General features: G+C 43.5%; 1 protein-coding gene across 5 annotated transcripts in view; it reads right to left on the reverse strand.

The window, feature by feature from the left end:
• Positions 1-10,195: 10,195 nt before the first annotated feature.
• LOC115149138 (roundabout homolog 2) overlaps positions 10,196-20,370 on the reverse strand; it is a 232,842-nt gene continuing 222,667 nt past the window's right edge. For all 5 annotated transcript variants that reach the window (XM_029691691.1, XM_029691689.1, XM_029691690.1 and 2 more), the window contains 7 exons: positions 18,848-19,120; positions 17,174-17,330; positions 16,118-16,375; positions 14,596-14,792; positions 13,193-13,357; positions 12,202-12,462; positions 10,196-12,073 (listed from right to left, as the gene is read on the reverse strand). In XM_029691691.1, coding sequence (XP_029547551.1) covers positions 12,072-12,073; positions 12,202-12,462; positions 13,193-13,357; positions 14,596-14,792; positions 16,118-16,375; positions 17,174-17,330; positions 18,848-19,120 — 1,313 coding nt within the window. In that variant the 3' untranslated portion in view covers positions 10,196-12,071. The remainder of the gene's footprint in view (positions 12,074-12,201; positions 12,463-13,192; positions 13,358-14,595; positions 14,793-16,117; positions 16,376-17,173; positions 17,331-18,847; positions 19,121-20,370) is intronic.

Below are 20,370 nucleotides of genomic sequence, written 5' to 3' on the forward strand. Positions count from 1 at the left end.
ACGAGCGCCAGAGCCAGTGTAGTACAATTTGATCTTAGTCCTGTATTGACACTTTGCCTGTTTGATGGTTTGTCAGAGGGCATAGCGGGATTTCTTATAAGCTTCCGGGTTAGATTCCCGCTCCTTGAAAGCAGCAGATCTGGCCTTTAGCTCTGTGCGAATGTTGCCTGTAATCCAGCTCACAGCAGAGCAGCACTTCTCAGTGGGGGGAAGAGAGAGACAAAGAGAAAAAAGAGAGAGGGTAATCCCCTGTCACTTCCTCCTCTGTTCTGCCCATGCAATTTAACCCACACACACTGCCTGCCTTCCCCATCCTCTCCCTTCTTTTCCCCTTCCATCCTTTCCCCTCATCCCTTCCCTCCATGCTGAGTCAATTAACCATTGACAAGAGGGATTTAATGCCCCTCTCTGCAGGCTCCCTCTCTCTTCAAATCCTACCTCAATCTCCAGAGGAAGATGAAATGGCTCTTAATTGTTGCCTTAATTTCTATGCCAAACCATTTCCATAGAACCAGGCCATGCCCGCTCATCAAGACTGAGGCCTTTGCAGGCAACCGTCACTTTACATGTATGAGTTTCTGGAACTTCTTATTTCATTTTGGTTTACCCCTTTTGAGTAATATACACTATATATATAAAGGTTTGTGGACATCCCTTCAAATTTGTGGATTCGGCTGTTTCAGCCACACCCATTGCTGACAGGTGTATAAAATCGAGCACACAGCCATGCAATCTCCAAAGGATGCTACCTTTCTTTATCTTGGCCAGGTTGCAGTGTCATAGGATGCTACCTTTCCAACAAATCAGTTTATCAAATGTGTACCCTGCTAGAGCTGCCCCGGTCAACTATAAGTGCTGTTATAGTGAAGTGGAAATGACTAGGAGCAATAACGGCTCAGCTGCGAAGTGGTATGCCACACAAGCTCACAGAACGAGACCGCCGAGTGCTGAAGCGCGTAAAAATCGTCTGTCCTCAGTTGCAACACTAACTAGGAAGTTCCAAACTGCCACTAGAAGCAACATCAGCACAAGAACTGTTCGTCGGGTGCTCCACGAAAGGGGTTTCCATGGCCGAGCAACCGCACACAAGCCTAAAATCACCATGCGTAATGCCAAGTGTCGGCTGGTGTAAACCTAGCTAAACTTTGAACTCTGGAGCAGTGGAAACACGTTCTCTGGAGTGATGAATCACTTTCACCATCTGGCAGTCCGACGGATGAGTCTGGGTTTGAGGAGAACGCTACCTGCCCCAATGCATAGTGCCAACTGTAAAGTTTGGTGAAGTAATGGTCGTTTTTCATTGTTCGGGCTAGGCTCCTTAGTTCCAATGAAAGGAAATATTAACGCTACAGCACACAATGACATTCTAGAGATGATTCTGTGCTTCCAACTTTGTGGCAACAGTTTGGGCAAGGCCCTTTCCTGTTTCAGCATGACAATGCCTATACGCATAAAGCGAAGTCCATACAAAAATAGTTCGTCGAGATTGGTGGAGAAGAACTTGACTGGCTTGCACAGAGCCCTGACCTCAACCCCATAAAACACCTTTGGGATGAATTGGAACGCTGACCGCGAGCCAGGCCTAATCGCCCAACATCAGTGCCCGACCTCACTAATGCTCTTGTGGCTGAATGGAAGCAAATCCCCGCAGCAATGTTCCAACATCTAGTTGAAAGCCTTCCCAGAAGAGTGGAGGCTGTTATAGCAGCAAAGGGCGACCAACTCCTTATTAATGCCCATGATTTTGGAATGAGATGTTCGACAAGCTGGTGCCCACTTTTGTTCATGTAGTGTATATTCTGTTTGATCATTCACACACAGCCATTCAATTCCCAAAATCAGTTGATACAATGTATATTATCTATCCTGTCAATAGCAATATAATACATTGGTATATTCATGACTCTTTGTTCCATATCCTTCCATTTAGTTTTGACGTTCCTGTAGATAAGTGTAGCCCACGCTCTCTGTCTGTCGGTCTGTCTGTCCGTCTGCCTCTCTCTCTCTCTCTGTCTCACCCCTACTCTCTTCATGCCTGTGTCTACTCTGCTTGTGTTAATTTCCTGCTTCAGTGGAACGAGTCACTCCAGGAGTGGTTTGTGACAATCCTCCGAATACCAAGCTGGAGAGAACCCTTGAGTTGTCGCTTACTGTTTAAATTATTACCAGTAATGGTGCCCGTGGTGTGGAGCCACTCACAGTCCTCTGTACCTTAATTTCACCATTTAGGAATAGGAGAGGAGTGGGGGACAGACATTTCTTCTCCCTGTTATTTAAATCTACAAAAATATCATGAAATGAGCACGTCAGCATTCCCAGAAATGTTACCATCCAATTATAATGCTATTTCTGAGTGCTGTTTGTTGTTGTTTATAGATTGTATGCAAATGTAAACCTTATGCATGTGCTCCAGGACAATGAACCAAATGCAATCAATCATGGTATACAAGCATTATGCAGTCTATTTAACAAATCTAAATGCACATGACTCTACAAGCTCTGCCATTATGACAGACAGGCAGACAGACAGAGATGCAGACAGGTAGGCAGACAAATCTATGAGGACATTGACATATCATTGTATCACCCACCAGTCCCACATTGAAAGCAGTGTCAATGTAAATCCACATATAGCCCATGCTGCCCCAGGGAATCACACCTCATATTTGACCTTCACAATGCCCTAGGAGCAGGTCATATGGTTAGCGACATACACTGTCCTAAAGCGTTGGTGCCAAAGCAAACCATGTTTTAGCAGCAATGTGTTTTTGATATGTGTGTGTGTGTGTGTGTGTGTGTGTGTGTGTGTGTGTGTGTGTGTGTGTGTGTGTGTGTGTGTGTGTGTGTGTGTGTGTGTGTGTGTGTGTGTGTGTGTGTGTGTGTGTGTGTGTGTGTGTGTGTGTGTGTGTGTGTGTGTGTGTACCATGCATTTCTGTGTTTGCATGCATGTGTGTGTCTGAGCATGTGTTTGTGTGTCTGCGTGGTGGTGTGTGTGCTTGCATGCATGTATGTGTGTGTGGCACCTTAATTGGGGAGGATGAACTCAGTTATGGCTGGAACGGAGTTATGGAATCAAACACATGCATGTATTTGATTTCACTCCATTCCAGCCATTTTTATGATCCGTCCTCCCCTCACCAGCCGACTGTGCACGTGTGAGTGTGTGTATGCGTGCATGTGTGTGGATTTATTTATCTCAGCCTGTTTATCCTTGGGCTCATAAGTGATTAATGGTGGTCTCCATGTTACTTTTTATTTTATTAAAAGAGAGACATAGCAGCTGCTTTGAAATAAAATCAGGTAACTAGGCCATCTGGTGTGTTATTTACCAAAACGAAACTTTAGCAGAAGTCAGACAGGCAGCTGGAGTAGTGACAGTTGACTCTACAGTACGTGAAATGGCTAGGAAATTAGTTAATTCATGAGCTAAAATGCCAAGAAAAATCAATTATTTTGAAAGACATAGAAGGATAAATCTGAATTTTCTCAATGTTATTCTTTCATTTAGAGATAACAGGCTATTGGGTACTCTGAAATCCAGTGGCAAAGAAGGCCTTTGTCTTGGACAACTATAAAGTTGTCCAAGTTATGTCTATTCAAAATGGTTTCTTAGATACTACAGGTGTGTGTGTGTGTGTGTGTGTGTGTTTGTTTTACATTTGAACTTTATTTAACTAGGCAAGTCAGTTAAGAACAAATTCTTATTTACAATGACGGCCTAGGCCTAGTGGATTAACTGCCTTGTTCAGGGGCAAAACGACAGATTTTTACCTTGTCAGCTCGGGGATTCAATGGCTAGAGCCCAACGCTCTAACCACTAAGCTACCTGCCGCCCCTCTAACCACTAGGCTACCTGCATGTGTATTGTATGTGTTGTGCGTGCATGTTTCCTCGTTTTCATTTCAAATTTCAGAATGTTTTCATTGCACTCTTGCCTCCCTCTGTTCACAAAGGGCTGTCCTTAATAAGAACCAAGGCTTTTAAAATGCTGGAGAATACCAGTGAGGCTGAAAGAGTGAAATTGAAGGCTGTCACCCCAGTAGGCCAACAGCACTTGATCAGAGCACACATCTACAGTGTGTATCCGACATACAGAAATCCTGTCTCATAAATCATTTTATACGAAAGTATTTAAACTACAACATACTGTGTTATGGTGTTTTCATTTGTGTTGCATAATGGTACACAATGAATTCAAGCATGGTGACAATGCACAGGTAATAGTCTTTGTATCACACAACACTGACTTCATGTTAATATATTGCCTATATTTCATATTGAGTGAAATGACCTGTGTCACAGAGACATAGAAAAGGTCATGTTGGTCCTCACAGAGCCAGCATGGAAGTGCCCACTCTAGGGGGAGAGATTAATAATGACAGTGGGAGACAGAGACAAACTGGCCACTGAGGGAGCTGAAGATCAGAGGACCCCCAGTCTTTACCTACCCCTCCATCTGGGGTTAGGGTCTACATAGCCTCGTCGAGAACCAGGCAAGCCTGGTGAAGTCCATGGCACAAAATCAGCTAAAAAATCTATGTAAATCAGTGACGCCTTGCAACACGTCAAACCAATCAAATGCCTTGTTTGGGCAGAGGTGCTCACTAGATTAGTGTCGTAGGTGCATCAGAGCATGAGTGTGGCTGAGAAATTGCAGATTAAAACCCCATCAAAATATATTGATGTATGCCGTGTTTGTGGTGAACCGTACGACTATAACAGGAACAAACATAACCTTTTGCAAGGTAAATCGTTTTTTATTGCGACCGGACTACACGATGGCTTTAGAAGAGATAACGGGACCTGTCACGCTGAGTGATGGGTTTTTAAAAGCAGTATGTGGCTCCTGTCGCAATCTTCTACTCAAATATAAAAGAAGTACCAATGACGTGGAAAGAATCGTCTGTTTGAGGGAAAGAGCAAGAGTTAGAACGAAAAGATTTGCCGCGGCTGTCTCGACCCCCAGAAGTACCAAAATAGTTTATGTTCAGGAAAGCACAGAGTCCGGTTAAAGGAGGCCTGCTGCTACCAGCGCTCACAGTCTCACGTCAGAATTAGACGTTCATCCGTGCTTCTCAAACGTCAAATTTCAAAGTTGTTCCAAACGTCAAATTTCAAAGTGTTTAAGGTTAAGTTTAGGCATGAACTCTGAATGGTTAAGGTAAGGGTCAAGGTTAAGGATAGGCTTAAAACAAAAATATCAAAAACACTTTCTATTGCTTGATTCAAAATTGCAACCTTTGGAATCAGATGCTTATTCGAAACCTATTTGAAGGTAACATCACTCAATGTTGCCCCTAGCGGCTGGTTTTCACATCCTCTCCTGACGTCCTTAGACATGAAGGGACTTCGAATACTAACTTGTATCATGTGACCTGGCTGGCCTATTCAGGGACCAAGCCCCAGTGACAGGTGACCAGCCACCAGACAAAGGAATTCAACCACTACAAGCACTGTTTTTTGGTGCATCATCGACTTTAAGTGACAACAATGAAAGTGATCACTGCATACTTAAAGTAAGTGCTCTACGTTTTGAACAACATAGCTAATCTACAGCAAAGCTTCGTCAATGCAATAGGCCATGCAGCTACAGGTGAACTTTTGTTTGATTGTTTCTTTGTTTATTATCCGAGTATTAATTATTGCACTGTTCATTGACTTATCATATAGGCCATAAACAGTGTTTCACAAGTCCTGCAGGCTCCTGTAGACTACAATTAATAATATTTTCAGTTGATCATAGTGACTATCGTAGCCTAAATAATTTATACGTAGTTTGTTTTTAACTGATAACTGAAACTTTGTATGTGCCACATAAAATGGGCTTTATCAGTGCAAATTTGTTGCATAATGTATGACGATAGTCAGATATTAAAACCTTATTTTCATTTGATTTAAGATCACTGTTACAACTACTTCTGTTTCAAAGTCACTGATACGTACAGGGCCTTTGGAAAGAATTGTTATACGTCTTCAAGGTAATCAGCCCAGAACAATACCAAAGTATTTGATGCAAGAACGGCCATGTGCATCTCACAAAAGACCTCATCCAGCATCCTGGGGCACATGTCCAGTTTGACATGGCACATAAAGTCAGCAGGACATTTGAAGAGAGCAGACAGATCTCATGCAGCGATTTGATAAAGACTGTGAGCTAAAGCCAGAGTCTGGAAAGCATTCAATCTCAAGTAGATCTGAGGACATCAACCATATAGTAAGTGTGCTTCTTGATCAGAAGGTGTTTTCTTTGACACTTGGCAGGTTCTACCCAAACTTCCAGAACATCCAAATAAACCTGTTGCGCAAATTGGACTTTGAGGAACTAGCATTGTGAATCAGAAACCACAAACTGAACTTACACCGTGAGAAGAACGAACTGTCTGCTCAGAGGCACAAACGTTGATAGTTTATTTCAGCTATAGTACTGAGACCATAGAATGGAAATTGTTACCTTAAATTCCACAGTTAGAAAAGTAATGTCACCAGTCTGACTGAAAGCCCCAAAATACCATCCTGACTTGTTGTTGAACTAGAAATGAATCCTTATCGAGTTAGCCGTATCGCCCGGGGTGGCTAATGAAGACTTCAATGAAGGTGGGATGGTAGCCATTTTAGCTGAAGTTGATTTGGCGGAGTGTGAAGTTTTTTCTGTCGATTATCCAGAGCGTGTGACTGGTTTGCTCAAGGCAAAATGTAGGATTATTTACAAAAAGTTGTCGAAGGAAATCTCGTGCGAATTCTTTCTACATCGCTCAACAGAAAGAAAGAAACATTTTTTTATGTTTCAGTATTTATTTAATTACATTTACTGAGGACGATGGTTCTCCCCTTCCTCCTCTGAGGAGCCTCCACTGCTTGAAATGTAACATCTAATCAAAATTTGGCCACTGGGAGCCAGTAGACCATTCAAAACATTTTTGCAACACAAAATGATAGCTTGACAACAATGTGATTTTAGAGGTATGGCAATGCGAGACTAGGGCCCACCTTGGGTAATGGTGCTGCAGACTGGGGATTCCAACCTCTCCACCTGGGTGTAATGGTGCTATAGACTGGGGCCTCCACCCTCTCCACCTGGGGGTAATGGTGCTGCAGACTGGGGCCTACACCCTCTCCACCTGGGGGTTCTGGTACTGCAGACTGGGGCCTCCACCCCCTCCACCTGGGGTAATGGTGCTATAGACTGGGGCCTCCACCCCCTCCACCTGGGGGTAATGGTACTGCAGACTGGGGCCTCCACCCTCTCCACCTGGGTGTAATGGTACTGCAGACTGGGGCCTCCACCTGGGGTAATGGTGCTATAGACTGGGGCCTCCACCCCCTCCACCTGGGGTAATGGTGCTATAGACTGGGGCCTCCACCCCCTCCACCTGGGGGAAATGGTGCTCTAGACTGGGACCTCCATCCTCTCCTTCCCTCCGTCGTCTGCTGTCCTGTGGCCCATGTAATCACATCACACAAGCATACTGTTCAAACTTTGCAATTACCGTAAATTCCGGACTATAAGCCGCAACTTTTTTCCCACGCTTTCAACCCCGCGGCTTAAACAATGTATATGGATTTTTCCCACTTTCCATTTTTTTTTCTCCAAAAAAAACACATTCTGTGACGTGCTCAGTTTTTTGGCGGCATGAAGCTTTCATTAGACCAATGAAATTGCCGAACGGGTTAAGGTCAAACAACTTTTTCGTTTACTGTTTAGATTCAATCGAGCGCTCTCAAACTTCCCATCATTCTGATAACGGTAGTCATTTTGTCACCCTCATAATGGCAAAGACACGAAGAAATGCATATGATGCAGCTTTCAAGTTGAAGGCGATTGATCTGGCTGTTGGAAAAGGAAATAGAGCTGCTGCAAGGGAGCTTGGTCTTAATGAGTCGATGGTAAGACGTTGGAAACAGCAGCGTGAGGAATTGACTCGGTGCAAAAAGACAACTAAAGCTTACTGCTAATTTTAAATTTTTGTTACAAGCCGTGTTTCGTTAACCCTTTCACATGTACCATCACACGGGGTGTGATCGTTCTACAGTGGTCCCTGAAGCATACGATCACACCCCGTGTGATTAGAACACTAATTTAGAACGGCCAGTTTCGAATGACGCAACAATCAGCATTTGAGCTGGCCACACTTTTTTCAGAAACTATTTACAAACAGTCCTTACAAAGTTATGTCCAGAATGTGAGCAGTTTATTTTTGGATGCAATGTTCAGATATTCACAGAAGTATCTATAGCATAACACAATCATCCAAACCGGAAAAATGTAGGCTACATTTGTCCTAGCGCTAACTGAGGAAAGATTGACGCAACACAAGCGGTCATATTTTCTAACTCTCGGCTGACTTAAACTATACCATGAATTAGCTAATAGCAATTACTATGTAAAATTAATCACATCACGAGTGAGCTCACCATTGATCGAAATAATTAGGTAAAACACTTTCTAGAAATTGAAAGTAATCCGTCGATTAGTTTCAGTGCGCAGCCATGCATTTTTTCCTCACAAAAACCGAAGATAATAAGAGAAGACAAGATGAGTTTGGTCTGTTTACAGTATGCATGTTGAAGGGGTGTGTCATCTACTGTCGTTCACATCCCACCATTAATTTGCAGAAGTCCTCAAAAAATGAGTGAACTCTTACTCACCTCATTTTGTTATAACATCTTTGGTCAAACGGATGATTACGTGAAACCCAGAATGCATTGTATGTCAACAAACATGGCTCCATACACATAGCTGGAATTAGCTTAGCTCATCATAATCAGTACAACCTTCAAAACATTATTTTACACACATACTATGCGCCCATTACAATTTATGCAAAAATCATGATTTATCACGGGCAATTGAAAAACGTGAATAAAATACTAAATATATCAATAATACCACACAAAACATTTTCTGATAGTGATTTATTGATACAAATGGCGGTGCAGGCAGTCAATCACGGTAACCTCTCACTCCCACTCTGGGCCATTCAGTGTTGTTGTTTATGTAACAATCACATCCTGGAATGGAGAGAACGTTCGAACATCACATGCATAAAAAAACTCACTGAGGCGACCGTTAGAGATATTTGGATCTCACGCGTGAAAGGGTTAAAGCCTATTTATTTTTTGTTACAAGCCGTCTTTCGTTAAAGCCTATTTATTTTTGTTACAAGTGTAACCGATGTGAAATGGCTAGTTTGTTAGGAGAGGGACGGAACCTACACTGTAACACAAGCCGTGTTCCGTTAAAGCCTGTGTAAAGTTAATTTGTTTCAATGTACCGGTAGGCACCTGCGGCTTATAGACATGTGCGGCTTATTTATGTTCAAAAAAAAAAATAATATTAAATTCAGTGGGTGCGGCTTATATTCAGGTGCGCTTAATAGTCCGGAAATTACGGTAGCCAAATTTCATGACTCATAGATGAGCTGTTCTAGCTCCAAGGCCACAGCTCTACAGAACCATTTCAAAGGTTTTGTCCACACACGGAATGGCAACACTGAATAGAGGAAAGGTGTTACACATGATGGATGACTAAGCTGACAAGGTTAATCGTTATTGCAATGGGTGTAAAGAAGGGTAATATTACAGAAATGTAATGGAAAGGATGCGGGGTAGAATACGTTACAGCTTCCATTTCTGTCTTTAGAGTTGTGTCCTGTTCCTCTGTGTTTGGCCAGTAGGAACAGCCAGGCTTAGCCCAGAGAGATGAGAGATGTACCGTATGTGACAGAGGCTGGAGCCAATGCAGTATGCAACAGTGATTTGGATAGTTGTAGTAGTAATGGGATCTCATGTAGCAGTTGTGATTCATTAGGTGTAGAGTGTACAGTACGTGATATGACAAATGGAGTTGAAAGGCATGGATGCCCCAGGAAAAGCCACCATAACTCTATAAATCAATGCAATTGCATTTCTTAAATGCAGTAAATAAGCTACAGTATGTAGACTGCTAACGACAAACATGTCTGAAATGTAATCACCACTGAATTCACATGCATCTTCAAAATCCCATAAAGATGATGGAAAATAACTGGAATAAAGGAGAGAATCATCATCGTCATGTTTCGTTGTATCATGAAATCCCCAAATCGCCGATGTTAGAGTTCTGTTCAGTATGTTCTTTTCCTCCAGTGAGTAAATGTGTTCTGGTGTAGGAAAAAAGACAGTGAAGGGATGGATGCATAAAAACGGAGTAAAAAAATGGAGTAATCATTTTTTTATTTTCCCATTAGCTCTGACTAAGACCGATTTAACACGGAGACGCTTGAGAGAGGGAGACCGAGTATTGTTCTTATTCATATGTAACTAATCTCCGATCCTGTTAAAAGTGTGTGCATTATGCTAATGTGGAGCTTATAAGTGTATGCACATAATGTCCTAATGGGAAAATCAGTATTAAGAAAATCTGCATGAACATTTATCATATGAGGAGAATATCTTGGACCATCAACTCACATGCATAGCACAGAGACTCATGGTTGATTCCACATACACGTTTTATTTGTATCGTAGGATTGGCCACACTGTACGTGTATTCCTGAGGGCAGACCGGACTCTGGCAGGTACAGAGTTTTTACAGGTAGATCCAATACAAAGAACAACCGGAAAAGAACCATACAAAGAAGGGAATCAAAACACGGCATTATGAATCTCGTAGGCAAAAACTAGCAACCAGCTGCCCTCCGTGACTGGTTACAGTGTTAAGGATATCCTCACTTGGCAAGGGGCTCACTATGCCTAGATAACCATACGTGTCCTGATGAGCATTCATCTGTTACCAGTCTGTTACCAGGGTGATAAAGGGACCACATTATACTGCACCAGTAGGATTAAAACAGACGGCCATCACATCTATGATGGGTCTATTATTATAATCTAATTGCATATTGTTGTTAATCATGCTTGCTAGTCACTCAGAGCTCTGGAAACCCAGTCCTGGATTAGCTAGATTTCTAAAGGCCAACATCTCTTCATCTTAAGACCTGTCTCACTGTGTTATCACTCTGTCCCCATGGGTAACACTGACAGAGTCCATCTGTGCACACAGCTGTCCACACCTGAGCACACCTGAGTGGTGCTCTATGTGCCCAACACCTCCCTATCAACAACTAGCTATTGCCCTCTGCCTCTGCATTAACAGCTCCTTTTGAAATGTTACACATAGATGGTTTAACTTTATTGATTATTCTGAACTGTCATTATTTGGAGGGTTCCAAGTACTGCTGTCTCACTGTAATGGGCATATAGTGTATGGGCAACATTGCACATCTGCCACATCATCCCCACGGACCACTGCAGATTGAAAAACAAAACATCATAACATTTTCTATGTGGGCATCTTTTTAATTTCTGAATTTCTTTGTGGTTCTTATATCTCTCAATACATCTGTCTCTGAAAAGCATTTACTGTGTCATATATTATATTTCTTAAATGTAAGGTATATTATAGACACTCCTCTTCATCATTCTTCTCTGAGCCTCAGCTGCTGACTTTGTGCTTATCATCACAAAACGCTCTGTGCAAAGTAAACAACAATACAGTAGTTTCATAAAAATTAAGCAATATTTCTAGCATTTATGAAAAACAAATGTGGCACCACAGTCCATCTCACAATGTAAAATGACAAGTAAACGAGACAACTTCAATGTCAGAATTTGGCTTGCATAGCAAAGAAACATTTTTAAAACTGAAAATACAAAACCTATTTACAGGAAATGCAAGTCCTTTCACTTTCATAAGTCAATAGCTTAACTGTAGGGATTTTTATTTTTCATTAATGTAGAGTGAGTTACTGTACATAATGTGACATGAAATAGGAGGGGCATGTGATATACAGTATATTCTTTTGGGAGGAGGGATGAACGTAACACTAAAAAGAACTGAGACGTGTGTCTGTGTGTCTGTACATCACATTTACAGCTCTGCGTTTCTCTCTCGCTCCTTCTTTCTCTCTTTCATCTTCCAGCCTTCTCCTTATATTCCATCCTGTAGCATTCTCAGAGGGGAAATCTCATTGCACTTATAGACAAGGTGTCCTGGGACAGGCAGCACTGGAGGGTCCGACTCATCACAAAGACTCTGAGAGATGAAGACACACAGACAGACAAAAGTTTGAATACAGTATATCACATATAACCAACAGTAAATTGCTTTACACCAACCAGAAACAATACCATTGTGTGACTACGGAGAGCCTGAATACGTACATCGTTCTCCATAGCTATGCTCGGTGCTGTTGGGAGGCGGGTGGATGTTGTGTGGGTGGTCTGTGCCAGCCCCAGCCGCAGCTCTGTGGCGTGTCCTGCCCAGAGTGGCCATGTTGGAGGATCTGCCGCTCCAGGAGGCCATATGCTGCCGCTCCAGCGTTGAGACCATACACTCCTCTGGGGGGTCTGAGCCCCCAGACGCCCATGACCCGTGCAGCCTTGCCCCCACACTGTGGACAGGCACAGGGGTAGGAGAGGCCACTGAGGAGGGAGTGGAGGACATAAGGCACTGGTTAATACTGCTCCCAAGATGGGTTATACACAGCGGCCTTTGTAATTGGTTGAACATGTCACAGGGATCAGCATGGCTATATACACTGAGTGGACAAAACATTCTATAACATAGACTGACCAGGTGAAATCTATGAACCCTTATTGATGTCACTTATTAAATCCACTTCAATCAGGGTAGATGAAGGGGAGGAGACAGGTTAAAGAAGGATTTTTAAGCCTTGAGACAATTGAGACATGGATTATGTGTGTGCCATTTAGAGGGTGAATGGTCAAGGCAAAAGATTTAAGTGCCTTTGAACATGGTATGGTAGTAGGTGCCAGGTGCACCGGTTTGAGTGTGTCAAGAACTGCTACGCTGCTGGGTTTTTCATGCTCAACAGTTTCCCGTGTGTATCAAGAATGTTCCAGCACCCAAAGGACATCCAGTCAACTTGACACAACTGTAGGAAGCATTGGAGTCAACATGGGCCAGCATCCCTGTTGAACACTTCCGACACCTTGTAGAGTCCATGCCCTGACAAATTGAATCTGTTCTGAAAGCAAAATGAGGTTGTGCAACTCAATATTAGGAAGGTTTTCTTAGTGTTTTGTACACTCAATGTAGTTCATTATGAACCACATTCAACAAAGAGATCCCATCCACCTTCCCCATCTCTCTCTCTGTCTGTCCTCTCTGCCCCCTCACCCCATGTCTTACCTTCTGTGGGGGAGTCTCTCCGGCAGGGCAGTGTCCCAACAGTTTCTTCCTGGGGTTTGCGTCCAGTGTGTGTGGCTCTCTGGTGACCGAGGCTCTGTGTACCCAGAGCACTGCTCTCTGTGGAGCCTGAGCTGACTGGTCGACCCCGCTGGGAGTAACCTTTACCTAAAGGGGGCGATGGAGAAAGGACAGGGACACAGGGACAGAGAATTAGGGAGACGCACAACATAGTTAATCAGTTTAGATTAGCAAGATTATCATAGCTTTTGCACTGCTATGTTAGAAAAGATTCAGTGTAGTACTAAAATGAACTCAAGTATGAAAAAATAAATGTTGTAAATCAAATTAACTGAGGAGAGGAAGCGAGAGGGGTTACAAATCAGTACAAGAAACCTTCCTAGATAAGACTGTTTGTGTGGGTAGTATGGGTAAACATTCACATCTTGACAATTCAAGGTAAAGGATACAATGTGGTTATAATTTCTGGCTCCCAGCCTAAGTGCATTGGACTTTGTGTGTGTGTGTTGGCCTGGTCTTTGCGGAAGAGGAGACAACGGAGAGACCATTGTAGAGATAAGCTGATCTAGCGTAGCCTTCTCCCCATAGAGGCAACACAGCAGATTACTGCACATAACCTACTTTATCACAGACACACCACAGTATATTAGCACAGTTTCCCGTGTCTCAGGCAGCATGGCATACGTTCCATGATCTCCCTGACTAGGACTGAACCATGGTCTCACTCTCCCCCACAACTCAGACTAGTGGTCTACAAAAACACATCACACTTTTGACCTCTGGATCTGAAGTCCCCACACCTTGTGCTCTCACTCTCCTCATAGCTTTTGATGTTAGACACTCCTCCGAGTCATTAGCTTTCATTCAGAACATTAGAGAGGCTAAAAGACTAAGTGTTTAGACAATATGGTCATAAACTTGAAATGGCATCGAGTGATTGAACAAAAAAACCTAAATTAGACATTGTGGAGAAATGATTGCTTCCATCTGAAATCAAATAACTAGCCAGTTTGACATTTCTTTATTTAATGGAGATGGATTTCACTCATGTGTCCACACCAGATTACAATAAATATTTCCCTTTCATTCAATTCCTTGTTCAAATTAATGAGTCTGAATATCACAATATGAAACAATCAAATGGTTCTGAGTATGACACAATACGGTTGAGAAAATTGGAAATAAAAAAAACTGCATAATGAGCAAGGCATTTAGTCTCTGTAAGTGGTGACTGAATAAAACCATATTGCTATTGCCAATTTTTCTCACTGCTCCCAAATCTTTGTCATCCTGCTCGATGTAAAGACGTGTACACCTGTCTGCACTGTGAAGAGAAGAGGGGCATGATCTGAGTGTATGTATTTGTGTGTGTGTGTGTGTCTCACCTGAGCCCTCATGGTTGTCCATGCTGCATCTGGCCGTGTAGTCAAAGCCACAGAGCTGATGTGACACTCCGTAGGCTTCATCCTCCTCCTCTTCCTCACATGGGATGTTGTTTCCCAGGTCAGACCCAAGCGTGCTAGACACGTACCCCATCGGAGGGACAGGGGCCATAGGCGGGTGTTGGCTGCCCTTCATATGCCTGTATAGAACATGAGGGAACATGTTATGGCGCTGAGGCTAGACACAGAGTGGTAGAGAAAGACACTAACAGACAGGAAGTAAAGGCCAAAACACAAATCCACGAACAACCAAATGCCAGAGTGCAGTACTAGAGCCCCGTTCAGCATGTGTGAGTGAGTGCCTGTGTGGGAGATTGAATTAATTATTTTCCATGTGCGGCGCGCGCCGATTGCTTTGGCTAATTCTGCGGCGCTCGTGCTCGCACTAACACAATGAACTGGTAATTGTCTGGGTGAAGGGAGAAGAATGGCAGGCTAGGCAGGGCTGTCAGTAACATGTCTGTTATCTCCCCCACAGCTGTCCCCTCTGAAGCCTCGCCCCACGCCTCGCCCCATGCCTAGCCCCACTATGGATGAGCCACCCATGTAATTAGCAGCTCTTGTTCCTGTTGTCAGAGCAGCGCGCTAGGCCAAACCCCATCATTACCACCTCAACGCGTTTTCCTACTGACATGACAAGTTTCCCAATGAGGTGTAATCAATGAAGGGCTGTTTTTATATTTTGGAGGAAACATGAAACCAGAGGATAGGATGACATACCTAAATACCACTGATATGAAACACTCAAAAAAACTGTCTATTGATATACAAAAGCATCCAGATCAATTGGAGAGAATGACACCTCATTCATCCACAGCACAAAGCAGAAATTGCAGGGTAAATGTCTCATGATTGAAATATCATAGGCAATTTAGTCTAACAAGTACCTGTGGCAATTCAAAAGAACACAAAGTACAGTCCTTAGTTTCATTTCATAGTGGAAAGTGGATACATAATACACTGAAAACATGTAGCAAGCACAATTGTTGTATCATATCATGATCTACGGATACATAGAAAGTAGTCTCTCTCGCCAGACTCAGACTTGAGAAGAGACTAGAAAGAAAGTAGTCTCTCTCGCCAGACTCAGACTTGAGAAGGGACTACATGGAAAGTAGTCTCTCTCACCAGACTAAGACTTGAGAAGAGACTACATCGAAAGTAGTCTCTCTCACCAGACTCAGACTTGAGAAGAGACTACATGGAAAGCAGTCTCTCTCACCAGACTCAGACTTGAGAAGAGACTACATGGAAAGCAGTCTCTCTCACCAGACTAAGACTTGAGAATAGACTACGTAGAAAGTAGTCTCTCTCACCAGACTCAGACTTGAGAATAGACTACGTAGAAAGTAGTCTCTCTCACCAGACTCAGACTTGAGAATAGACTACGTAGAAAGTAAAGAGGTATAATAAAAAAATCAAATAAAGACATTGACAGATCCACAGTAAATTCTCTCCTGCTCACCACGTCTGTTTGGCCACTTGGTACTGGTAGGCTCTGGTCAGCTCATCCAGGTGGGCTTGCAGCATGGACTGCATCTCCTCGTGGTGGGTGGAGCTAAGGGAGGAGGATGACGGTTGGCTGTAGGGAGCTGCTGCCGGGGAGGAAGCCACTCCCCTGAGGGGCGGGGTGGGCACTCGCTCCTCCTCCAGATCGTCGTCCAATCCCTGGTGGAGGTACGTCTGAACAGGAAGGGGCGGGGCCCAGCTGTCTCTGTCATACCTGCAACATGAACTACGATGTGAGTAATTTGAACTAAAACCATATCCTGCACTTCTCTGTAGATGTGTGTGTTTAAGGTGTTTAGAATCCTAAGTGTTACTGCTAGTGCACAGTGACCTGCTCTCAGTGTTGTACGCTTAGCTCACAGACAAATACAATTGTTTTTCTACTGGTTTGTATTTTGCCAGACCATTAAAAACATTGTTATCTGATGTTCTATCTCTCAGCAGAGGGAGAGAGGGAATTACACATTTGCTGCTGTTTGCAATTACAAATCCACTGGCAGGGATGGGATGGTGAGATCAAATTACAAGATCTAACCACATGCTGTTTTGTCATAAGTGGTGGTGAAACGAGCTGCAAGATATGTGTGCACACCCCAAGGTTTTCCCATTGCCATACTCCCTCCATGTAGCAACCTCCTGCTCATCTGTGCTTAGCGCTCTCCTTGAGTACACACACACACACACACACACACACACACACACACACACACACACACACACACACACACACACACACACACACACACACACACACACACACACACACACACACACACACACACACCTTGAGATATAGGAGAGTTCAAGGAGAGAGAGAGCCACGCTGGTTACAGCCAATTAGGAGAGGGTTTGCTTTCCTCTCAGTGGTTCACAGACATACCTCAGATCCCTAATAGACAAGAGAGGCTGCATGTGTTCCTTGTCATTATTTCACTTCCTGTGTAGCATCATGATATGATGTGTATAGGTGTATGTAAAGACGTGTGTCCAGACAGAGAGAATATTATCTTACCCTCCTCCATGGTTCTCTGGGGGGTAGTGGTCCACCTCGGTGCCTGGCAGAGGGTGCATGGGTGGGTGAGGCAGGGGCATGTTGACCCAACAGGACCCATTGGATTTGGAGGTCTTTGTCCCACCCTTTGACTTCTTTTTCTTGCCGCCCTTTCCACCTGAGGAGGAAAGAGAGAGAGAGAAAAAGATAGATAGATAGAGAGAGGGAAGGGAAGTCAGAGATTGATAGTTTATCTTATCAGCCTGGACTCTGCCTCACAATACGGAGATATCCCTATAGCCCTCAAGCTGTGGGTTTTAATGAGCTGATACTATTCCCCATTGGGTTCAAACACACACACACACACACTGCTGCTTGGAAAGCTATTTTATCATCACCTGGGCTTTCTCCCTCTCTTTCTCCCCCACCTGGCTCTCATTATTTCTCTCCTCTCAGTGTGCTGACGGAGCACTAAGACTTTTCCTCTATGTTGACATTCTTAAAGAGGCGTAGAGACCTGGGGCCTGGGGCTGCAGACTGGCTTCCTCCCTCCGTCTGTTCTCTCTCTTCCTCTATGTTCCTTATCTCTCTCAGGTAACCAGCATTCAGCTGAGCATACAGCTCAGAGCACATAAGAGAATGGACGTCCGACCAACAGACAGACAACCTGAGACCCTCTCAACAATACGCCTCCGCTCCGCACAGCCAAGCTAATTGTATATCCACGGGTCAAAACACAAAGGAATCCCTGCCTCTGCTAATCAAATTAATCCAAAGAAATGTGCCTTAATTCTCTGACATTTCTAGGGTAGAAAAACTCCTGAGGCTGAGGAGTAAAAATCGACATGAGGAGAGAGGAGCGATTAACAACAATATCCTCAGGGTCCATTTTCAATGAAAATGTAAATATAACATTCCCCTCTCTCTGCTGCTCCCCTCTCGCTCCCTCTTTCTCTCGCTCTCTTTAATTTGTTTTTATGCAGTGTCTCTCTCTCTCCAAGGTGGCAGGTAGCCTAGTGGCTAAAATCTGTCAATGTGCCCTTGAGCAAGGCACTTAACCCTAATTGCTACTGTACTGTAAGTCGCTCTGGATAAGTCCGTCTGCTAAAATGTCAACTAAACATTCTGCTCTTTTCCAATCAATCTACTGAAAATAATCTCTTCTTCTATTGTTTCTAGACTCTACTGTTCTTTCTTTCTTTCTTTATCTCTCTTTCTCTACTCCTCCTCTACTACTCCTATTATTATTCCAAAAAGCCATCTAATGAATGCTAAGCTTCACTCTGTGACTGACAATCTAATGAATGCTAAGCTTCACTCTGTGACTGACAATCTAATGAATGCTAAGCTTCACTCTGTGACTGACAATCTAATGAATGCTAAGCTTCACTCTGTGACTGACAATCTAATGAATGCTAAGCTTCACTCTGTGACTGACAATCTAATGAATGCTAAGCTTCACTCTGTGACTGACAATCTAATGAATGCTAAGCTTCACTCTGTGACTGACAATCTAATGAATGCTAAGCTTCACTCTGTGACTGACCATCCAGCCAATGCTACAATCTAGGGAGATCTGATGCTATGCTTTAGAGCACGCTCCTTCGGGGCACACATGCATGCACACATTCAAAACCACACAGCCCTACCCTGCCCATCCCCTCCCTGTGTTTCCCCAGTGTTGCTGTGGCGAACCGTTGCAGGGGCGTCCGTCGGTCATTGAGTAGCCCAGGCTGGCCATTTCCTGCTGGGCTCGAAGGGAAGCCTTCCAGCGAGGGTCTGGTCTGTCCACAGCCAGCTCATGGAAGCTGTTGGAATGCAGGATCTGAGTGGTGGCATAGGGGATGGCCTGGCTGCCCCGTGCTGGGCTGCTGTAGCCCGCCTTGCCTGTGAAGTCTATACTGCTGTATATGGCACCATCAGACAGCATGGTACCTGTCTTTTCACCCGCTCCAGAGGGCAGCACGTCTGAGATGAGCGAGACAGCAGGGAACAGACAGAGATTCATGGAGAGATAAAGTTACCAATCTTTAAGGTCAGTGTGTAACATATTATCACTCCCTGCTGCTCCAGTGTTAGGCTCCCTGGATTAGTTAAACTGATATCAAATGAACTGAGATGAATCAAAGTGATTAGCTAGCAGAATAATTATCATGTTGTCATGCAATGCCTTGTAGGGACCCTACGCTGTGACACAGGGAAAGGGCCTGTCACACAAGGCTGACCTTCAGCTTTACCCACAGGAGCCCCAGGCCTCTCATCAGCCTGGTGGGAGTTAAATGAGCTACAGGAAAATGGCACCAATACACACATAGCATCTCTCCTTCTCAAACAGCCACACACACAAGTACACAGACATAAACACTCACCGCCACAAGCCCACATCTATTATTAGGAGTTCAAGCTAACGAAGCTGGTGAAAATCTATTGAATTTGCTGCCGTTGGTTATTATTATTCTGCTTATGGATAAAGTTAAACAACGCAATATTTTCCAGACAAGCAATTAAAACAACATGGCCGTTACTGACCAATAAGCATTTAATTGTGCGTGGTCTGGCACATAAATGCATATAAATCAGTCACAGATATTCCTATTGCAATAAAACTTGGTACACATGTTCCAAACACTCTGAAGACTTAACATGTGTCAGCACGACACAGTGGAGCTATTTTTATTTAACTAGGCAAGTCAGTTAAGAACAAATTCTTATTTACAATGACGGCCTAGGAACAGTGGGTTAACTGCCAGGAACATGTTTATATCTCTTAATCTGTTTAACTCAGAGTGATGAAATTTGGCACACATGCTCAGGGATATGCACATAGCTACCATGTAAAGTATGGTTCAGTTTGTTCGCATGGTGATGCTGTTGGATAGGAAAAAACACTCAGGCAAGCTCATCGGCTCATAGCGGCCATATTGTTTCATCTAGAGTCCTGGAAAATATTGCGTTTGAAGATATGCATCCATAGATGCTATATACCAAACTACTTTAAAGTAGTCAACATCCTTAAAAATAGTCCAAAATACAGTGCCTTCAGAAAGTATTCATACCCCTTGACTTACAGTGAATTTGGAAAGTATTTAGACCCCTTGACTTTTTCCACATTTTGTTACATTACAGCCTTATTCTAAAGTGGATTACATAAAACATTTCCCTCATCAATCTACACACAATACCCCATAATGACAAAGTGAAAAAAGGTTTTTAAACAT

Source organism: Salmo trutta, chromosome 15 (assembly GCF_901001165.1).
Source record: "Salmo trutta chromosome 15, fSalTru1.1, whole genome shotgun sequence".
NCBI lineage: Eukaryota > Metazoa > Chordata > Actinopteri > Salmoniformes > Salmonidae > Salmo > Salmo trutta.